At 41.6% G+C, this 22,416-nt stretch overlaps 1 protein-coding gene across 7 annotated transcripts in view; it reads left to right on the top strand.

Moving 5' to 3' along the window:
• The window catches only part of RORA (RAR related orphan receptor A), a 741,859-nt gene that overhangs the window by 696,310 nt on the left and 23,133 nt on the right, over positions 1-22,416 (top strand). For all 7 annotated transcript variants that reach the window (XM_055088014.1, XM_055088011.1, XM_055088012.1 and 4 more), the window contains 2 exons: positions 1,231-1,316; positions 19,394-19,535. In XM_055088014.1, the coding sequence (XP_054943989.1) occupies positions 1,231-1,316; positions 19,394-19,535 (228 nt within the window). The remainder of the gene's footprint in view (positions 1-1,230; positions 1,317-19,393; positions 19,536-22,416) is intronic.

The raw sequence follows: 22,416 nt of genomic DNA, 5'->3' as shown, positions 1-22,416 counted from the left end.
ACTGCCTTTGTGTGTGTGACTTAGCAGGTAATCTGATATGATATCCAGTAGTGATAACCATGGAAAGTAAATTTAGTGTAATGGAGCATGCCAGGTAAACTGGTGAAAGTTGTCATCCTGTATATGCAGCTCAGTGTTGGTTCTTTATTTCACATATAAATTGTATTTAATAGGTGGTCCAAGTACTTTGTTTTGCCTAATTTTTCTATTCCTTAGGGGTTTTTTTAATCCTTAATTATGCTCTTTCCAACTCTGCTCAAGATATAATGTGTTTGCTTAGAAACGTGCTTTAACATATTTGAGAACTTTGGTGTAATATGTATGAATTATTTGGTTATTCTTCCAGTATGAGGCAACTGTAAATAATCAGTTAGATAGAAACACACGCATGCTGTACCAGAAAATCAATTTCCAATGTAAAGAACTCTGAAGCTACATATTCTATTTGTCCGGATTCATCATTATTAAATTCAAATAGGATATGAACTTTATGGTTGAAAGGTTTTGATCATACACAAGTGGACTGATTTTTAACACATGGCAGGTACGTTAATTAAAAAAAAGATGAGGGCTTCCCTGGTGGCGCAGTGGTTGAGAGTCCGCCTGCTGTTGCCCGTGAGCCATGGCCGCTGAGCCTGCGCGTCCGGAGCCTGTGCTCCGCGACGGGAGAGGCCACGGCAGTGAGAGGCCCGAGTACCACAAAAAAAAAAAAAAAAAAAAAAAAAAAGATGAGTAAGGAATTCTTACCATCATATGTAACTTATTAATATTTAGAATTGAATCATTTTCCTAAGTAGTTTTGGCTTTTTGGAGTCTATTTTTCTCCACCAGCCGTGCTACAATGCTCAGCCAAGACAGGTTTATGACCTTTTAAAAATAATGATGGAAAATGAGATCGGAGGAAACATTTTTGTATCTGCTTTGCTCTGAGGCCTAAACTGTGAACTCTCCAGTTCTTGAAGGCTTTGAAATGCTGATTCCAGTCTTCTTGTGGGTTCTTAAACACCTCCTCAAATGACCCATTTTAATAACCTGAAAGCTATTATATAACGAGCAGCCATAATTTAGTCCAGGGCTCTAGGGGGACCCTCACAGTTCAGCAATGAATAGTTAATGCAGTATAATGTTTAGCAGGTTATTAGTTTTCACTATACAAATGCTGATCAGGGAACGCTTTTATAAGGTGTTTAAAAGAAAATGTAATTAACTGGTTGCGTGCTTCTTTTGCAGCTCAAATTGAAATTATTCCATGCAAGATCTGTGGAGACAAATCATCAGGAATCCATTATGGTGTCATTACATGTGAAGGCTGCAAGGTAAGCCTTTTTAATTGTCGTTGTTGTTTCTGTTAACGTTAGGATGTATCTTTGTGACTTCTATTTTTTACTTCTACTGTGCCTAAAAATTCAACTCCTTGGCATTTTGAGTGACGAGAAACGACAGGACAGAATAAATATTTGGGTGTTCATTACAATCAAGGAAGTTATATATATTTTTATGCCTCCCATCACAATAATGAGAGGCTGGAGAAAAGTATTCGAGCGTGGCTTGTTTGTCAGTTCCAATCCCAGAATTGATTGAACTGATGAAAGAAATCTCTTTGGTTATCTTTTTTCAAAAAAGAGATGACTCTAGACTTCTGTAAGGTCCCTGTTATAAGCTTTATAAGAAGGCGTTTCCAAGAAGTTTAATGGGAATGTGATTGAAAGTCTTATTGCTGGCACACAGATGTTGACACTTCTGGCCAAATCATGGCAAGGTTTTTAGAAAGCACTGAGTTCCGGTCCTGGGGCCGCCATTTGTCCCTATTGTTTTGGGCATGTCTTCATCTTTTAGTGACTCTGTTTCTTCACCTGTAAAGTGGCATTCTTCCTACCTTTTAGAACTATTCCAAGAATAGAAATAATAACTGTAAATAAAAGTCCTGATAAACTGAAAAGTGCTAATAGTCTTATTGCCGTTGTTACTGTTTTAATTTTTACTGATGCTGATCTCAGGGCAACATGGACAGCACATGCATAATGTGGGAATGGAAAATAGAGATGTTTATCCTAATCATTCAAGACCCCCGAACCTAGATTGCCTCTGTTATTCAAATTTCAATTTATTAAGATTTAATAAATAAAGATTTAAGTCCTCCTGCTTATCTTGGAAGGGCCTTGAGACAGCTTACAGGATAAAACAGTGCAAAATAAACAGGAGAGAAGCGATTTAGACACGCAGGAGGCCTCTGAGACAGTTGTTTGCCGCTGAACCAGGCCTGAATTAGCCCTAAAGCATTTGGAGGATGAAGCAAAAAATAAAATCCACAAATTTGGTTAGCTTTCCTTTAGTGAAATTAGAAAAATACAATGTCATAAAATACAAAACCACCTTCAGACACAAATAACTACTGGGAGACTTCAGGGAAATTTGCCTTGTAATTTCCTTATGTCTTTGTTTTACTGTTAATCATCATAACACTTGCCACTTTGTACATATACAAATGCTTCATATTGATCCTATCTTGGGGAAGCTTGAGATTTTTGCACACCACCTACCATACTTCATTATCCAGAAATCCGTCTCGGAACAGGAAAAAGGACAGTATCAGAAAAATGGATGAAATACAAGTAAAGTCGTTGGTTTACTTAGTAGCACTGCACCAATGTTAATTTCTTAGTTTTAATAAATATAGCATAATTACATAAGGTGTTAACATCAAGGGATGCTGGATGACGGGTATAATGGAAATCTCTGTGCAATCTTTGCAACTTATTACTAAATTTAAAATTATTTCAAATTAAACAGTTTAACAAAATAAAAAAAAATTCACCCACCTTTAGGAATAGAGAGCTTTCTACTCAAAGGGGATTTTGAATTATTCATCTCTATGGTACCCTCAAGACCTCAAGGTTCTGGATTACCAAGGAAAAAAATTATTTCCTCAATTTGTCTTCCCTCCAAATTAATTAATGAATTAAAATTAAACAAAATAAAATCAACTGCCTGGCCTATGTCATCCCAAGATGTAAGCAAGAGAGGTACCTGCCTGTGACAACTGTCCCTCCATTGATTTGGGGGGGTTAATTCGGCTGATGTGGCTGGGCCCGTCACACTTCACCCTCACCCACTCTGTGTACACACCTTCTTATCACTGGTAGAGGATGGCATGGTCTTTCTTGCTGAAGGCTATATAGACATCAGTGCTCCCCTACCAGGAGTTCCAAGCAGACTTGATTTTTGTGCATTGCCTATCACCTAGGTATTTTCTTAGGTGGTCTGGGTCCCAGGGATTAACCACGTGTGTACCTTCATGCTGTTCACGAAACTGATCGCTCTCTCTGTGTCTCTCAGTAATGCCACACGTAGTTTTATGTGGCAAATTGAATACGATACCTAGGAATGGCACGCAGGGCAGGACCAGGGAGAAGATGGGGGCTACTTCATAGGAAACACCTCAACAATTCAGAAGATTAATTAACAACACGCTAGTCAATAAAATCTGAATTCTCTGAGTACCACTGTGTTTACTGAGGCATAAACAATGTGTGTTTTCTTTTTAACCCAATGTTTATTTATGACAAAAATAAAAGCAATAAGAAAACAAAGGGCAGCTATTATTTCACTGTTGTCATTTTTCTAGATTCCCTTCCAGATCTTGTACAGCCTCAGTGCCAGCGTGTTTTTCGGTCATCTGCAGTTCTGCTTCTCTTTCCTATTGACTTTATACAGTGGAAATCACAAAAACAATCCATTAAAACTTCATTTTTTTGACAGATTGGGCCTGTACCCAGCCTGGGACCTATACGGTAGTATGTGTTTATATTTTTGTTGTTGTTGTTGTTTTTGTTTTTTGTGGTACACGGGCCTCTCACTGTTGTGGCCTCTCCTGTTGCGGAGCACAGGCTCCGGACGCGCAGGCTCAGCGGCCATGGCTCACGGGCCCAGCCGCTCCGCGGTATGTGGGATCCTCCCGGACCGGGGCACGAACCCGTGTTCCCTGCATCGGCAGGCGGATTCTCAACCACTGCGCCACCAGGGAAGCCCTGTGTTTATATTTGATGCATATGGTATTTGCCCTGCGTCATAGTTTCTGCTACAACTAACTTTTTTTTTTATTGAAGTATAGTTGATTTACAACGTCATGGTAGTTTCAGGTGTACAGCACAGTGATTCAGAATCTTTTTCAGATTCTTTTCCCTTACAGGTTATTACAGAATAATGAGTAGAGTTCCCTGTGCTATGCAGTAGGTCCTTGTTGGTTATCTATTTTATATATAGTAGTGTGTACATTACAACTAACATTTTTATCTCTAGTTGCGGTGAAGTCAAGAGACTTCTTTTGCCACTGATGTTAATGATTTATCATGTTGTAACCAGGTGACAGTGGTTGTATCATGACAAATTATAAATAATTTGTCTCTGTAATAGTATCATTAGACTTAAGGAAAATTTCTGATTAGATATATAAATAGAAATATAATGAGAGAGAAAAAGTGACTCAGTCATTTTCTGAGCTAATCGCTTTGTGAATCTATTTTAAATTGCATTTTTTTTTTTTTTTTTTTTGTGGTACGCGGGCCTCTCACTGCTGTGGCCTCCCCCGTTGTGGAGCACAGGCTCCGGACGCACAGGCTCAGCGGCCATGGCTCACGGGCCCAGCCGCTCCGTGGCATGTGGGATCTTCCCGGACCGGGGCACGAACCCGTGTCCCCTGCATCGGCAGGCGGACTCTCAACCACTGCGCCACCAGGGAAGCCCCTAAATTGCATTTTAAAATCAACAACCTGAAACCACACAAAACCAGAGAACCTATTTAATTGCTGAAATGATTCTCTTTCACCACATACTTGCTCAAATAAGCATTTCACATGAACAGCAAAAGTGGTGGATATTTTGGTAGCTCTTTTTCTGGTTCCTGAGTATTCCCAGCTCACCCTCTCCAAGTCCCTTTGGCCATGTGTACAGAGATGGTATAATGTCAGGCTTATGCTCTGACTCTGGAGCCAGACTGCCTGGGTTCAAACTTCAATTCTGCTATTTACCAATTTGAGCAAATACCCAACCTCTCTGTGCCTCTGTTTCCTCATCTGTAAAATGAGGATAGTCATTGTAGTTACTTCATATGGTTATCACGTGCATATAGGTAAAGCACTTACACAAGTGCCAGGCATGTAACAAGCACACATTGAGTGTTTGCTCTTGTTATTATCGTTCCTGGGCAAACTCCTCATGTCTGAGTAATGTGCTCTGTAGAGTCAGACACTATTTCCAGGATATCTGAAGGTCCAGTCTTGATTTTGTGACCATTTGTGATTTGTAATGTAGACTCTGCCAATAAAAACAATGAAAATATGAGCCCTCCCTTGGGTGCTCTATAAGCACTATTAGGAGTCCAAAGACATAGAAGACGGAATCCTTCCCTCGAGCAGCTTACAGTCTAGTTGTAGAGATGAGGCCTTCATAGCAAACGAAGAACTAAATACTAGAGTAAGCCCGCAGTCTGTGATGTGACCCAAGAAGCACACATCCACTAGGCAGCCAGAGCCTAAAAATGGGGAAGTCTTGGTTGTATAACCCGGTATGACTGGAGCAGAGAGTCAATTTCTGCAGATAATGGAAGATAAGGATAGACAGGTATGCCATTCCCAAATTTTTAAGAGCTCTCTTATGCCAAGGTTTTCATTGTAAAATTATTTTCCTTGTTCTTTGGAGATCATGAAGGAACAGTATACGAGCACTGGGCCAGCCCTGAATATTGCATTTCAGAAGACCATGAATCCAGGCCTGCAAGGTCTTAGTTCTGCCAGGAAAGACGTTCCTGAGCTCTTGGAACAGAATTTAGTGCCAGCCCTGGGTGAGCACTAGTAGGGGGCGTAAGGTAAGCTGGGTAGGCCTGCCAGGGAGGAGGGGCCAGGTCATGCAGCACGGGGACAGCAGAAAAGGCCAGAAATAAAATGAGGGGCTTCCCTGGTGGCGCAGTGGTTGAGATAATAATGTGACAAGTATTAAAACCAAGTAGGTTTAGGGCTTCCCTAGTGGCACAGTGGTTGAGAATCCACCTGCCGATGCAGGGGACACTGGTTCGAGCCCTGGTCTGGGAAGATCCCACATGCCGCGGAGCAACTAGGCCCGTGAGCCACAACTACTGATCCTGCGCTCCGCTGAGAGGCCCGTGCACCGTGATGAAGAGTGGGCCCCGCTCGCCACAACTAGAGAAAGCCCTCGCACAGAAACGAAGACCCAACACAGCCATAAATAAATAAATTAATTAATAAACTCCTACCCCCAACATCTTCTTAAAAAAAATAAAATAAATAAAATAAAATGAAAGGCAGCAGATGTTAGGGTTAAGGTTCGATCTTCAAAGTGAATACAAATGCTGAAGTGTTTAAAGAAAAACGACAACTGGTTGAGGCTTTCTTTAGAGAAATGGTTCTGTTTATCATTCAACTTCATTTCCTAGCTTCAGTATTAGATACAGTGGCTGCTTAGAGGAGGAGGATGAAAAATTTATCTCGAGATTAAAAAAACACACACACAGAATTTTTAATCCATATCTTTTTAGACTTTGGGCCTCTACCATAACTTTTTCCCCCAATTTTGTTGAGAAATAATTGACATACATTACTGTATAAGTTTAAGGCATTCAGCATGACGGTTTGATTTACATATCTTGTGAAATGATTACCACAATAGTTTCAGCTAGCATTCATCTTCTCATGCACAGTTGACCCTTGAACAACATGGATTTGAACTGCATAGGTCCACTTACTTATACTCATATGGATTTTTTTTAATATATTGGAAAAAAATCATAAATATGAATTTCTTTTTAACATTATCTTTTCATTTTTGATGTCTAATGTTGGTAATACATATAACATCTCCTTTATCGTATATGACAATACGGATGTAGATACTGACAGACAATTCACCTTGAAAACAAAGGATATAAACTTATGGTATTGATAAATACAGTACAATACTGTCAGTGTATTTTCTCTTCCTTTTGATTTTTAAAATAACAGTTTCTTTTCTCTAGCTTTATTGTAAGATTATGGTATATATAGCACATACAACATACAAAATTTTTGTTAATCAACTGTTTATGTTATCAGTAAGATTTCTGGTCAACTGTAGACTCTTAGTAGTTAAGTTTGGGGGAGTCAAAAGTCAAACTCGGATTTTTGACTGCATAGGGGTCTACAAACCCTAACCCCCGCATTGTTCAAAGGTCAACTCAGATACAATAAAAAGAAGAGAAGAAAGGGAAAGAAATATTCTCCTTGTGATGAAAACTCTTAGGATCTACTCTTGTAGCAGCTTTCCTTTATATCATAAAGCAGTGTTAGCTATGATTATCATTCAACTATAGCTTCTTAAATAATAATGTACAGTTGAGTATTGAAGTTAGTGAATTGATTTCTGATTACATCTAAGACCCTTTGCCTCGTGATAAGTCTAAAAATAGAGTCCATTCATGTGTCAAATATTTTTTTTTCTTTTTTTTATGCGGTACGTGGGCCTCTCACTATTGTGACCTCTCCCCGTTGCGGAGCACAGGCTCCGGACGCGCAGGCTCAGCGGCCATGGCTCACGGGCCCAGCCGCTCCGCGGCACGTGGGATCTTCCCGGACCGGGGCACGAACCCGTGTCCCCTGCATCGGCAGGCAGACTCTCAACCACTGCGCCACCAGGGAAGCCCCATGTGTCAAATATTTATTCATCAGTTAATACATTTAAGATGATGTCTTATGCAAAGCTTCCTCTTCCACCCAGGAAAGGGAGAACTTGGAATAGTTTCTTCACATTAACAAATATGCTCTCTGAAATTAACAACAAAAAAAAGTCTTTTCAAAGATATCCAGAATGTATAATTGGTACTTTTTTTTTCCCTGAAAGAGTTAAAGCATTTTCTGGAGCTTTATATGTATTAGGTTAAAAACCATATCCATAAATGTTCCTTTTAGGCCCAAATTGTTTTTTAAAGGATTCTAATATTTTTATTTCAGTTGTAAAATATCACTAGCCCTGGATCAACTTGTCCTCTTTTCAGCATTGGTACATTAATGCTCAACATTTTTACTTTAATATTTTATAGCACTTGGCCCCAGTATTAGAGCTAGCCATTTAAAATGAAAATTAGACTTGGCTTTGATTACATCCTGTGACATCAGAGTTTCATTTCTGTTTATATACAGGTGATAAGAACAAATTTTTTATTTAGCAGAATCTTCCAGGCCTGTGATGAAATAAATGCACAAGTGGTAGGATGTGTTAAACCCCAATTTGCATCAAGATGATTTGAGGGGTTTTTTTTGTATTTTTTTGGTTTCTTTGGTTTGGTCTTAATCATGCCTCAGCTCGCAGAAGATGCTGGGCTTCTGACCTTGTCATAGATAGGGTCTAACATGGTGTCTGGCTCAGAGTAGGGCCTCTCATGCTTGCTTGGGAATCACTGTTGCTGAATGTGCCCACTGGATTGGATCTGAGGATGGCAAAGCAGACATCTCCACTTACCAAATGTAACACACGAGGTCAGCTTTAATCAGAGATCATTTGCATATACAGTTCTACGGGGAGGCCAGTCACTACTGAACAGGAAAGTAGTTGAGGAGATCCACATTTCCATGACTTATTGTTGCCCGGTGCCTGAGTGTGGGACCATACCAGCTCACTTTGGAGAATGAGGTTTCCTGGTTTTTTTTTTTCTAAAGAACAAATTTCCTTCTTATTTGCTTCCTTGGGGACTGTTATTCCTGTCTTCTCCCCCCATTATAATTTTATCATTTCTTCTGCCTCTTCCTCTCTCTGATTTTAACCTATGCATGCCCTCTCTTTCCCCCTCAATAAAATTAAGTTGCCAGTTATCTTCTTTCTTAACTTTAAATCCTTAACTTTCTGCCCACGTTTATCCAAAGATATTTCTTGTTCCTCACCCCCATACTTCCGAACATTCCAACAGAAACTTCCCAAAATAAATAAAATTGAAACAGAGTTCATGCCTCTCCAGCTAGGATTCTCAGCTCATCTCAGCCACAGAAATGGAATGAGAGAGATTCCCACGTCCATAGTCCCCCAAATACCAACATTTCCGTTGGATTGGAAAATACAATAATCCGCTCAGGCATATGAGCATTCACCATAAATCATAGAGTTATGAATAAATCTTGGTTGTCAAAAGCAAATGTGTAGCCGTTCCAACGCGTCTGCCATTAGAATTCAGCAAGGCAGCTGTCAGCTGTTTTCTTGTAATTAAACAGCCAATGAGCAGCTAATTAAGACATATGTGTATACAGAAGTGGAAGTGGGTATGTTAATGAACTGTAGGAATCAATTCATTAAGTGAAAATTGTCAAAAGACCAAACATCAGATCAGCATTTCAGCCTGTGCCTCACTGGGAAGGAGCCCCGAGCCGGAGGGGAGCCCCTCAGAGCTATACCCCACTGCACCCCAGCACCTTTCCAGCCACACCCACAGGTCTCTGTGCGGCCAACACCCTCTTGGGGGCAAAATTATTAATAACCCCAATAGGAAATGCCATGTCTATTTCAAAGCTTTTTATCAAGGAGACCTAGCAAAGGAGAGTGTTTTCCTACTTGTGTAAACCTGGTATTCGATACCCTATAAAATGCCATCTCCCTCACCTTGTGTTTGAACCATTACATGGAACTGTGTACAACTGAAAAGTGGGGCATTTTTACTTGTTTGTTTTGTTGTTTATCTGTTTCTATTTGGTCTGCCCCAGATGTTTGTCTGGATGCCTTTTGGATAGTGTATTAAGAAGCCTCTGGCCTTTGGGTTAAGATGCACCCAGGGTTCAGGGATTCACATCCTGGCTCTTCTCCTTACCTGCTGTGTGACTTTGGATACATGGTTTAACCTCTCTGAACTGTCATTTTCTTATTTGTAAACAGATATAAAAATACCTACTTTGCAATGTTGTTGTGAATTGCAAATAAATCATGTTTGCGAAGTGTCCTCCACAGTGCCCGGTATAGAATAGGAGCTCAGCATATGATTGTCACCACTGTTTTTATCACTGGCATCATTTTTCCTCTGGTCATGCATTTCACAAGTGTTTGTTGACTGCTCCAAGTACTAAGTTATCTACTGGAAACAAAGAAACAAAGCTGTCAGTGAGGGAGACAAATTAGTAATACAGCAAGTTAAGGGCTATGAGGGGGATAGCTACAGGGCTCTAGGGGTATACATGGGAGGGACCCCTCAACCAGCCTTGGGAAGGGCAAGGTCAGAGAAAGTGAATCCTCAAGAGAGGAGGAGAACTTCCTGGAAGGTTGCGGGGCCGGGGTGGGGGGTGTGTGTGGAATCCTTTGAGGAACTGTGGACACAGTGGTTTAGGTTTGGCCAGAGTGTGACTTTGAGAAGAGGAGAGAGCTGCCTGGACAGGTGGTCATAGCCAGGTCATCAGTGAGGAGCCATTGAGGGCTCATAAGCAGGGAAGGGACTTGATCAGGGTTCTGTTTTTAGAAAGAGAACATCTTCGGTGACTGTGTGAGGGTGGATTGGAGGGAGTTAGGATGGAAGCAGGGAGCAGTGGGGAGGCTGTGTAATAACCCATTCAGGAGATGGTAGATGCGGGAACCTGAGAAAATTGCAGTAGAGATGGAGAAAGGTAGATGGATTGGGGAAACATGACGGTGACCAGAAACAGCCTAACTTAGTGAGGGCATGGATGTGGGTGGCGAGGAGGCAGGGAAGCCCATCTTTGTGTCTTGAGTGTCTGGGTGATGGTGGTACCCTTGACTGAACAAGAAAACACTGGAGGAGAAGAGGCTGGGAAAATGGTCAGTGGGTCGGGAAATGTTCTATTCGGAATGAAGATCAAGCCATTCAGTATGTATTGAATGGGTAAACAACAAGGTCTTACTGTATAGCACAGAGAAAAACTCTACAGTATTTAGTATCCTATGATGAACCATAATGGAAAAGAATATTTAAAAAGAAGGCATATATATATATATATATATATATGGCTGAATCGCTTTGCTGTACAGCAGAAATTAACCCAACATTGTAAATCAACTCGACTTCAATTAAAAAGAATAATAAAGCCATTCAGCTCAAGTTTCTGGAGAGTGTGTATGTATGTGCGTGTTGGTGATGGGGGTGACAGGGCTATAGAAGGCCAGGCCACGACTTTGGGTGTGTGCCTGTCCAGAATACGGGGGAGCCACTCAGACAGCCTGGTGGGAAGTGAGGGGTCCAGCAAGGACTGGGCTCAGTCCAGTCACGTGCTGGTCAGTTTTTAGCAACCAACAGTGTCTATTTGTATGTCCATAACTTTAGTGTATATGCCACTGATGTAATTTCATACATTTTATAAACAGTAAAATCGACAATATTATAAACAGAGAATATAGTATATATATATATATACTATATAGTATATATGTGGACGGCGGATTCTCACGGAACGTGCTCGTTGATTTTTGCTGAACTCTCACATCCATACCTGTGGTTGCAGCTGACGAAAGACTGTAGCACCAACGTGATTTTTTGTTTACATTAATGAATAAGAGGAAAGTGAAACAAGGAAAAACATTTTTGGAACTTCACTCATTCATCAGTGATGACTTGAGCAACTTCTTTGCTGAATCAGATAATAGTTTTTAAAAATTAGAAGAATATTTCTTTACATTCTTTTTTTGTGCTCTTCACAATGTGATGGCTACAGACATGACATATTTTTAAATTGAACCCACATCATTATCATTTTCTTCATCACTTTTTAAAAATTTTTATTGAATTATAGTTGATTTACAATGTTGTGTTAGTTTCAGGTGTACAACAAAGTGATTCAGTTATATATATATGTACATATATCTATTCTTTTTCAGATTCTTTCCTCATATAGGTTATTACAGTGTATCGAGTAGAGTTCCCTGTGCTATACAGTAGGTCCTTGTTGGTTATCTATTTTTATATAGTAGTGTGTATATGTTAATCCCAAACTCCTAATTTATCTTCATCACTTTTTAAATCTAGTCGGTAAGCAGAGCTATAAATCAAGCCCTGATCCATAGCACTTGTCAATTTCTGTGGCGTAAATACTCTCAGCACATGGTCAATTTCAAACCTCCCCACAGGACATCTCATTGCACGGCAGGATAAGGAAGAGGTGCACAGTAGCACACCGTTATGCAGTGAGCTACCATTCAGATATAATTGATGTAAATAACCTCAAAAACAGGGACAGTAGCAAAATAGTCATAAAATAATAAGTTAATGTTTAATAATGGTGATGTTTAACAATTGGTTCACGAAATTCCTGAAATGTTAACATTCAGCTCTTGCAACCTGGTATCAGCCTTCTCCCACACCCATGGCCTCAGTCCCTGTCCTGGGGAGCTCCCATCTAGTGGAATCGATGAAAAATTTCATAGTATACAGCCAGATTGTTTTTTTTTTTTTTAATTAGGCAATAAAATTTTCCAGGGCTTCGCTGGTGGCACAGTGGTTAAGAATCCGCCTGCCAATGCAGGGGACACGGGTTCGAGCCCTGGTCCGGGAAGATCCCACATGCTGCGGAGCAACTAAGCCCGTGCACCACAACTACTGAGCCTGCACTCTAGAGCCTGCGAGCCACAACTACTGAAGCCTGCGTGCCACAACTACCGAAGCCTGTGCTCCTAGAGCCTGTGCTCCGCGACAAGAGAAGCCACCGCAATGAGAAGCCCACACACCGCAAGGGAGAGTAGCCCCCCACTCACCGCAACTAGAGAAAGCCCACGCGCAGCAACGAAGACCCAATGCAGCCAAAAATAAATAAATAAATTTATTTATTTATTTATTAAAAAAATTTTTTTTTTCCAGAAAATAGAGGCAGAAATCAGAAATAAAACCCAAGGAAAGGCACTTTGAAAGTCTTGGTGAAATAAGGGGAGATAACACTTGAGAGTTCTCTTTGAGGCATCAGGAATGGGGGCAGAAGGCTGACGTATGTGAGGAAATCAAGACTGTGTGACATCGGTTTTGTTAGCCCAGCACCGCAGGAGAGATGCTTACGTGGGAGGACACTGCACTTAAAACTAGGGCACTGGAGTTTGAGTCCCAGCACTAACACGTAGCCATGGGACAGCCTTGGACAAGTCACTTACCATTCTGAGCTTCATTTTTGTTACCTGCAAAATCAGAAAACTAGAGTATAGACCTTAACAAAGGGAAGGCAGCAGAGTCTTCGGAAAGCTTTGTTAAAATGTTTGCCATACAAAATGACATTTCTTCTTTTTTGACCTATAAAAATGGTGCTTTCACATTGTTCAAACTAGATTGTATGTCTGCGACTATACTCCCAAAGGTTGTAGTTCAATATATCTCATGTGTATTTTAGAAAAGCTCCATGGGTGATGCTCATACACCGTCAGTTTGAGAACTACTGAATCTGATAATCTCTCTACTTCATTTCATCTCTAAAGGCCTGTTTGTATTATTCTAATGTATTGCAACAACTGCACGTGAGTATGCTGCCACTAGGTGGTGGTAGTGTGCCGCAGTCACACCAAGTGCTGTATCCTACCCTGCAATTCATCATGGTGGCCCTCTCTGCTCACGCCCACCATGTTTATAATGGCACATCTCCGTGTATCTTGACATCCATAAAAAGTGAACTTTTAGGAAAGCCAATGAAGTCATTCATTAGCTCAGCTTTTAGAAATAAAACTCCAAAATTGTGTATTTAATATCTTTCCCAGCTGACTCACAGCTTCAGCACTTTCTTCTTTATGCATACCTCCTCAGTTCCACCCCAAAACTCCAAGTGCTGCCTCGTGCTGTCCCTGCTCTCTGTGTGGCCTCAAGCTTCCCAGCCCCTAGAACTGGTGTCTCAGCTTTTACTCATTTCTCAGTGTGACCCTCTCCAGGATTGCTCCCCAGTCAGTCAAGATCCTGCTTCTACATTTATGAGCGTACTTCTCCCTTGAGGAAGGAAGGTACCTACCATACTTTCTCCCTTTCTTCCTCTTCTTTCTTGCTCTTCTAATCCTTCTCCTCTTATGTGTTCATCAGCTTTAAATACTTTATCAGTTTAACTGCCCAAATCCTCTGAGAAACCCCAAGGACCACTGAAATGAAAAGTTTTTTGTTTGTTTGTTTTTAAGGGGAAAAAGGGGGCAGGAAAGGAAAACCAAGCCCTCATTCTGTCTGAGATGCAAAGTTTAGTGTGTCTGAGTCACCCAGGCTTACCGTCTTTCTCCCTTCACAGCTCTCACCTTATAACCCCACCTGACCCCTCCCACTTGGTATTTGATAGCTAGCCTTGTGGGCATGACTCTGTCGATTTAATCCAAAAGAAAGGTCTCTTCTCTGGTTCTTAGCACTGCCACTCCCTGAACTTTCCACAGTCATTTGCTCAAATGACTCAGTGAGAAATAAATGGTGTTGTAAAGAGTAAGGTGAAGCATCTATGAACAGGGAACTATATTCAATATCCTGTGATAAACCATAATGGAAAAGAATATTTAAATAAAGAATGTGTATATATATATATATATATATATATATATATATAACTGAATCACTTTGCTGTACAGCAGAAATTAACACAACATCATGAATTAACTGTACATCAATAAAAAACAAACAAAGCTGAGGCATCCGAAGAAGTGTAGTCCTTTTCCAAACGTTGGTTCCAGCCTCAGTGCTGTCGCTCCAAGAGCATGTGGAAAGCCTCCTGGATTTGCCTTTCAACTGATGGCATTTCTCAGACATCTTTAATGATGGTGACTGTGTGGTGTGTCCTTGAAGTCAGTTTGTTGTTGTTATTGTTTTGTTTGTTTTCTAAACGAGCCAGAGTAATTTAGAAATAAGTAGAGTGAATAAAAGGGGACATAGTCCTCCCAGTCAGAAATGAGGGAAAATCACGAAATCGTGAGACTGGTTTCCTCATGTGAATAACCCACATCAGGAGGTGGCAGTAGAAGAGGAATCTGTAAAATGCCTGGGCTTTGGCGCCCTGGCAAGCCAAAGGGGCTAACCTGAAGGAAAACGCTAATTTCAGAGCAGGTCAGTCTGGCTCTCTTGTCATGCATACCTTGTGTCTTGGTGCTGACTCCTTTCAGGATTGCCTTCTGTGAGAACCCCCAAGTGGGAATCCTTCTGGCACTCAGAGGAAGCAGAAAAACAACAAAAGGGATAAATGTGTGAGTTCTGGAATTAAACCACCTAAATTCAGATCCTGGCTTTACCCCCATGCTGGGGGGGCGGGGATGGGGGATGGGGGATGGGTTCTGAGCTAGTGCCTCTCTCTCTAAGCCTCAGGTTCTTTGACCTAAAAACCAGGAAAATGATAGCACCTGCCTCGTGTTGCCCTTGTCAAAATTACGTGATGGAATCCATATAAAGCACAAGGTGCCTAGCAAATAATAAGCACTGTTTTAAGGATTCCTGGGATTGGTTTTAATCAAGTAGATGAGACATATAGACAAAAAATGACTGCTGTGAAGAGAGAAGTTTGTCAGATTCACAGACTTAGAGAGTGAACTTGTGGTTACCAAGGGGGAAGGGTTGGGAGGGGGTGATAGATTGGGAGTTCGGGATTGACATGTACACACTGCTATATTTAAAATGGATAACCAACGAGGACCTACTGTATAGCACAGGGAACTCTGCTCAATATTATGTAACAACGTAAATGGGAAAAGAATTGGAAAAAGAATAGATAACGTGTATATGTATAACTGAATCACTTTGCTGTATACCTGAAACTAACACAACATCGTTAATCAACTATACTCCACTATAAAATAAAAATTTTTTAAAAGAGAGAAGTTGGTTATAACATAGGTCCCTTGAAACAGGAGGCACAGCATGCCGTGCAGAGGACCACAATGGAAAGCACCAGGGTCAGTCAGGAGGCAGATGGAATGAGGGGGAAACATGGGAGGAGGTGGCTGGATGTTAGGGCTCTGGATCAGTTGGTCTGCATATAAAAGGTGTGCTCCCAGGCAAGTTGTTTGCTGTTTCTAGGAATTAGGTAGTCCTGGGAAGCATAATCTCTCCTGGGTTATCAAGACCTCAAGATGTCAAAGTATTAAAAATACAGAATAAAAAGATATGATTAAGACAGACACTCATTAAGATCTCTCTCATCATCATCATCATTGTCTTTATCATTATCATTATGCCCTCCCAGAATTCTCTTGTAGCAGAGCAAACTGGTGGTTGTATATGGCGTCTGTGCTAACATCCTGGAATTTCATTAGTGGTGGTTTGATGTTAACTTGAGTTTAATATGTGAAAACTAAAGAGTAGCCTTTTTTTCCTTTGATAATGATCCAAGCATTATTCAAGAGCTGTGTCTAGTCCTGGATTTCAGATTTTTTAAGAAAGTGGAGAAACTGGAAAGGATCCTAAGAAGAAATACTAAAGGTACAAAAGAACCTAGAAAGAAAGGTGACAGATGCTGTGATTTGGTCTACAGACAAGGTACTGGGAGATAACTTGGCAGCCTGCAAGTCCTGGTTCCATTTAAAGAAAAAAGAGAGATTGTGTAGACATTCTCCATATTCGACGATTATAGAACGAAATGGAGCAGGCTCATTCAGCCTCAGCTAAAGGAAAAGAAAAATTCAGCCTCAGCTAAAGGAAAAGGAAATAATTCCTGATCCTAGGCACCTGCAGTGACAGCAAACATGGAGGGTCTGAAGGTGGTAGAGTCTCAAGAAAATAGTAAACACCTATCAGCCTTGACAGAGATTATGTGTCTCAGACTCAACTGAATACCTAGACAGGTGACCTCTTGGTATCTCTTTCTAAGGATTATCTGCCTCTGTTACCATTTATATTTTCTTGAATTCTCTCCACTAAGCCCCAAAGAAAGCTTTACTTCTCACTTTCTTGTCGACAGAGGAAAAAAAAAAAAAACCCACAGCTTTTGAGATATTTTGAGAAGAGAGAGATTGCCTCACAGAAGAGGCCAGACTTGCTATCAGGGAGGTTTGAAGTACAATAGAGAGACAGTCTGAGACCCTGGGCCCCCAGCCTTGCCCATGTTGGTCAGTGAGCAGCCTGGCAGAGAGGTGGTAAGAGGTCAGTGCCTGTCCCTCCCATCCTAAGTTGGTTTCCAAAAGGAAGGAACTGGGAACTGAGGTCATATCCATCATAACCATGACTTAATCCACAAAGTCCCCAGCCATCACAGAAGAAAGCAGATGTACTGAATAGTTCTTCCTGAGTAGCTCACATACCTTTCTACCCACATATTGTAGAAAAATCAGAAAGCACAGGTGAACAGAAAGAAAATTAAGATCTCTCCTGCCCCCACCAACCAGTGCCAGCTGTTCTTTTCATTCGAGGGCATAATTTTCCGAAGTTTCTTCCATGTTAAATCTATGGATTTTCCCTACAAAATTGGATTATATTGTGTTTAGTTCTTTAGCTGTTTTTTTTTATTCAGCAGTATATTTTTAATAACCTTTTTATGTCAATAATTGTATTTCTAAAACACCATTTTTAAAGGTTGCTGAATGTATAGATATCTAGTATGACTCTTCCAATTCACTACTGTTGGACATTTAGCAGCTTTCTAACTTTTTTTTTTACCTTACCGATAGTGCTGTGGTGAACATCCATGTAGGTAAATCTTTGTACCATTCTTAACATTCCTTTAAAATATATTCCTTAAAGGGTAATTACTGGTTCAATGGATAGGCATGTTTTTAAGGATTTTGATAGAACTGCCAAGTTGGCCTCCAGAAAAATCTTCTGGTGAGTGAGTGCTCTTATCAGTTTGCCCAGCACTCTGTCACTCTGTTAGTTCTTCAGGATTTTACCTTACCTTCTCCACTAGTGTCTCCTTGGTTGGGATCATCTGTCTTTGCCATTAAAGATTTGAAGGTGACTATACTCTTTTGTGCCTTCCATGGCTCTGCTTCATAGAAATGACTCTGGTTACCTTTTTTTTTTTTTCAGAGTACATCCCTAGTTTGGAAAACCGTTGAGAGATAAGTAAATAATCAAAAGATAACCAGAAACAAACCCCCCATACGTTTGGAAATTAAGAAATGTGCTTGTATAGATAAACAACAATATCCTACTGTATAGAACAGGGAACTATATATATATATATACACACACACATACACACACACATACATATATATGTAACTGGATCACTTTGCTGTACACCGGAAACTAATACAACATTGTAAATCAACCATACTTCAACTTTTAAAAATGTGCTTCTCGGGCTTCCCTGGTGGCGCAGTGGTTGAGAGTCCGCCTGCCGATGCAGGGGACACGGGTTCGTGCCCCGGTCCGGGAAGATCCCGCATGCCGCGAAGTGGCTGGGCCCGTGAGCCATGGCCGCTGAGCCTGCGCGTCCGGAGCCTGTGCTCCGCAGCGGGAGAGGCCACGGCAGTGAGAGGCCCGCGTACCACAAAAAAAAAAAAAAAAAAAATGTGCTTCTCAAGAACATATGGATTAAAGAAGAAAGCTGTTGAAAACTACAGCATGTTTCAGGTTGAATAATCATGAAAATACTACATAGCAGAACTTGTCGGTTGCTACCAAAACGTAACTAAAAGGAACCCTTGCAGCTTTAAGAAAAGAAACAGCCGTGAAAATTAATGAGCTAATAAGAATCCAGCTCAAGAAGTTAGCAAAAATGAATGAATCAATGAGTGAATGAATTAATGAAATCCCTGAGGTCAGTACTCCTTGCGCATCTTAGTACAACTCCTCATTTCCAAAACAGTGCTTAACAAATAAGTGGAACTTGATGAACATCAGATTGGATTTGTTCAATCTTCAAGGCCATGATTCTAAACACATGGTGTTTCCAAACTGTCAAGGTAGAGTATTCCCAGTCTGATTGATCTGCCAAGATAATCCTTCCAAGTGTCGCTTAACTTCTTGGGGCAGTAGATTCTGACTTGAGGAATGGAAGACGACTAAAAGATGGTGGATTTACGTGGTCTGGTTGAGATGAGCACAGTGTACCAGAATCGCAGCCACCTGGGTTATGGTGAGGCTGCATCTTCTTATCTCTGGGCACCCCAGAAGAGTGTTTTGTGTGTATTCTACTAAAAATGTTTTGGAGATAAAGGTTCAAGATAAGTGCCTTTGTACCGTTTCATTCAGCACACAGCTTTTGATCATCAGAGACCAAGAAGAGGGCCCAATCCTGTGCCTTCTACATAGGCAGCTGTCTGCTGCAGTTAAAGAAAGTTTTGCATGTGTAAGGGACACAGGATTGGTCTCTGGGGATCAATTTTACTCGAGGAAAAAGAAGTGACTTTAATTTCATTAATGGTCTCCAGGATGATTGTGCTACAAGTTTAATTCTCCATTAAATGTGCATGCTGCGTGGCACTCCGTTTCTTGCCTTTAGTATCATTCAGCTCCAGCTGACACTAACCTGTTTTCTATTTCATAACTGAATCACAGGGCTTTTTCAGGAGAAGTCAGCAAAGCAATGCCACCTACTCCTGTCCTCGTCAGAAGAACTGTTTGATTGATCGAACCAGTAGAAACCGCTGCCAGCACTGTCGATTACAGAAATGCCTTGCCGTGGGGATGTCTCGAGATGGTGAGCACCCGCAGACTGCGTCGTACAGTAGCACGGGATTGTGAAAGTGCCCTCCGAAGCCTGGACCCAGATCTGCCAGGATATGTCCCCTCTGTCCCTCCACCCCCTCCACCCCTCCCTCCTCTGGAGGCTTTGTGGGTGTCACAGCAGTTACTTCTCCTCCATAAACCATTCCAGTCAGTTCACTGGCTGCTGGGGGGCTGGGGACGGGGGTGGCATGGAGGAGAAATGTCTCTGCGGTCAGAACACCTTCAGATTTTTGACGTTTAAAACAGGGGTCCCCAACCCCCAGGCCATGGACCACTATCAGTTAGGAACTGGGCTGCACAGCAGGAGGTGAGCGGCGGGCCAGCAAGCTAGCGAAGCTTCATCTGCCGTTCCCCATCGCTCGCATTCCCGCGTGATACCCCCCTCCCCCGTCCGTGGAAAAATGTTCTTCTATGAAACCAGTCCCTGGTGCCAAAAAGGTTGGGGACTGCTGGTTTAAAACATTACATGTGGGGCTTCCCTGGTGGCGCAGTGGTTGAGAGTCCGCCTGCTGAGGCAGGGGACACGGGTTCGTGCCCCGGTCCAGGAGGATCCCACATGCCGCGGAGCGGCTGGGCCCGTGAGCCATGGCCGCTGAGCTTGCGCGTCTGGAGCCTGTGCTCCGCAACGGGGAGAGGCCACAGCAGTGAGAGGCCCGCGTACCGCAAAAAAACAAAACAAAACAAAACATGTGGATGAATTGATGGAAGGTAAGTGTCACCTGAGGGTCTTAAAAAGGATACCTTCTAGAAGCATTTTTCCCCACAAAAAAACAGAAGCCAGAGCTAATTCTTACACGTCTTACACTAGTAAGGTTATTGACAGTTAGGATGAATTAGCTTTTATGCTAACTGGATCCAAAGTCAAACATTTGTACATACAGTATGTGTGAAAATAGTGCAAAGCATGCCCAAGTGACAAATGTTCTTTTCATTAAGAGAAGCTATTTTAAGAACTAGAGACCATCTACCATTCATTTTCAAAACAGTTCAGGATCTTCCTGGAAAACTGTCTTAAGTGCACGGAATAATCAACACCAGATTTCAAGACTATTCTTATATAAGGAAATTGGGCAGATAGTGTAGTGGATACATTTTAAGGACTTTTCCGAATATACTGGCTGGCTGGTTCTCTTGAGAGATCCCTTTGAAGGAAACATCTTTTCCAATGGAGTTTCAGCCTGTGGAAAAATAACTTCAGACTGCTGGGCAGGCATTCTGAAGGTCTCCTTTCCCCATAATCAGATGTTCTTGGGGCCTGCGGACCCACCAGGCACAAGTTGTACACAGGGTGGCCTCTTAGAATTTGTAGGACCAGTGTGAAGTTTTGGGGATTGGAAGATGCAAGTCACAGAACTTATACTGTATTCTCAGAAATTCCTGTGATTTGCAGCTCTGCAGATTTCATCTTCCAGTGGCACTAAACTCACAAAATTAGGTATATCTCTTATGAATCAGTAAGTTAAAAATCACAAGTTGTGTGTGCGTTTTCTCAAGACCCGATCCAGGGACTGCCCTGGCAGTCCTGTGGTTGGGGCTCTGGGCTTCCACTGCAGGGGGCGTGGGTTCGATCCCTGGTCAGGGAACAAAGATCCCACAAGACGCACAGCACGGCCAAAAACAAAAAAAAACCCTGATCCATTCATTTCACTTATGGGATAGTATGATTACTGTTGTTAATATTAAGAAAAGAGTTAAAACACAATTCAGAGTCATAGCAGAACAAGTTTCCCCTATGGGTATTAATGCCCTTGGGGGTTCCAGAGTATTCTTTTCAAAAAAATTAAGTACCTTCAGTATGCCTTGTGGAGATTTCCCGTATAAGTGACAGCACACGTTGTTGTGGACTTGGAGTGAATTTGGGGACTTATACAATTATAGGCCTGAAATTCAGAGCCCACATCAGCCTGACTGCTATCTAACCAGCCCCACCCAAGTTTGTCACCTGAGTTGTGGAAAGTGGAAATTGACCAGAATCCAGCTCACTTGTTTCCTCTGTGCAAAATGAAAGCACATCCTCCCTGGCAGGAAAAAGATCCACCAGCTGGCCTGGACAGTGGGCCCTGATTCCCAACCTCACTTCCATCTATCCTGCCTCCTGCCCCAAGACTCGTAGAATTATGTTGATGGTCAGATGGGTGAATTCATCCACCTGGTCAGGTATCAATTTAACCATAATCAATTAGGAGGTCTTAATCCCTCCAGCAGCGGCTTTATCTACACATACAGAGTCAGGCTGAGAAATAAATGGGTTAGTGGGGGGTTCAGACCAGGAAATCATAGGATTTTTTTTTCTCAATTATCTAGGTGTTTTAGGAGAAATCATTTGGGATTCTAAATGAACTGGAAAATTACTCCAGTCACTGTTCCACTTTAAATATGGGGACACATCGCACGGAGAAGGGCTGCACGCACAAATCCTCCCGATGGGGATCTTCCACAGAATCTGCCCTTTCCAAAATTCTGATATTCTTTTTACTTGAGGCTAAGTGAGAACAGCAGAAAGTGTCCTTTAAAGATGGGTCCAAGGCATGGAAGCAACCTAAGTGTCCATCGACAGATGAATGGATAGAGAAGATGTGGCACATATATGCAATGGAATATTACTCAGCCATTAAAAGAAACGAAATTGTTATTCGTAGTGAGGTGGATGGACCTAGAGTCTCTCATACAGAGTGAAGTAAGTCAGAAAGAGAAAAACAAATACCGTATGCTAACACATATATATGGAATCTAAAAAAAAAAAATGGTTCTGAAGAACCTAGGGGCAGGACAGGAATAAAGACACAGACATAGAGAATGGACTTGAGGACACGGGGAGGGGGAAGGGTAAGCTGGGATGAAGTGAGAGAGTG

Source organism: Physeter macrocephalus, chromosome 11, assembly GCF_002837175.3.
Source record: "Physeter macrocephalus isolate SW-GA chromosome 11, ASM283717v5, whole genome shotgun sequence".
Lineage (NCBI taxonomy): Eukaryota > Metazoa > Chordata > Mammalia > Artiodactyla > Physeteridae > Physeter > Physeter macrocephalus.
This window is presented reverse-complemented; position numbering and strand designations above follow the sequence as displayed.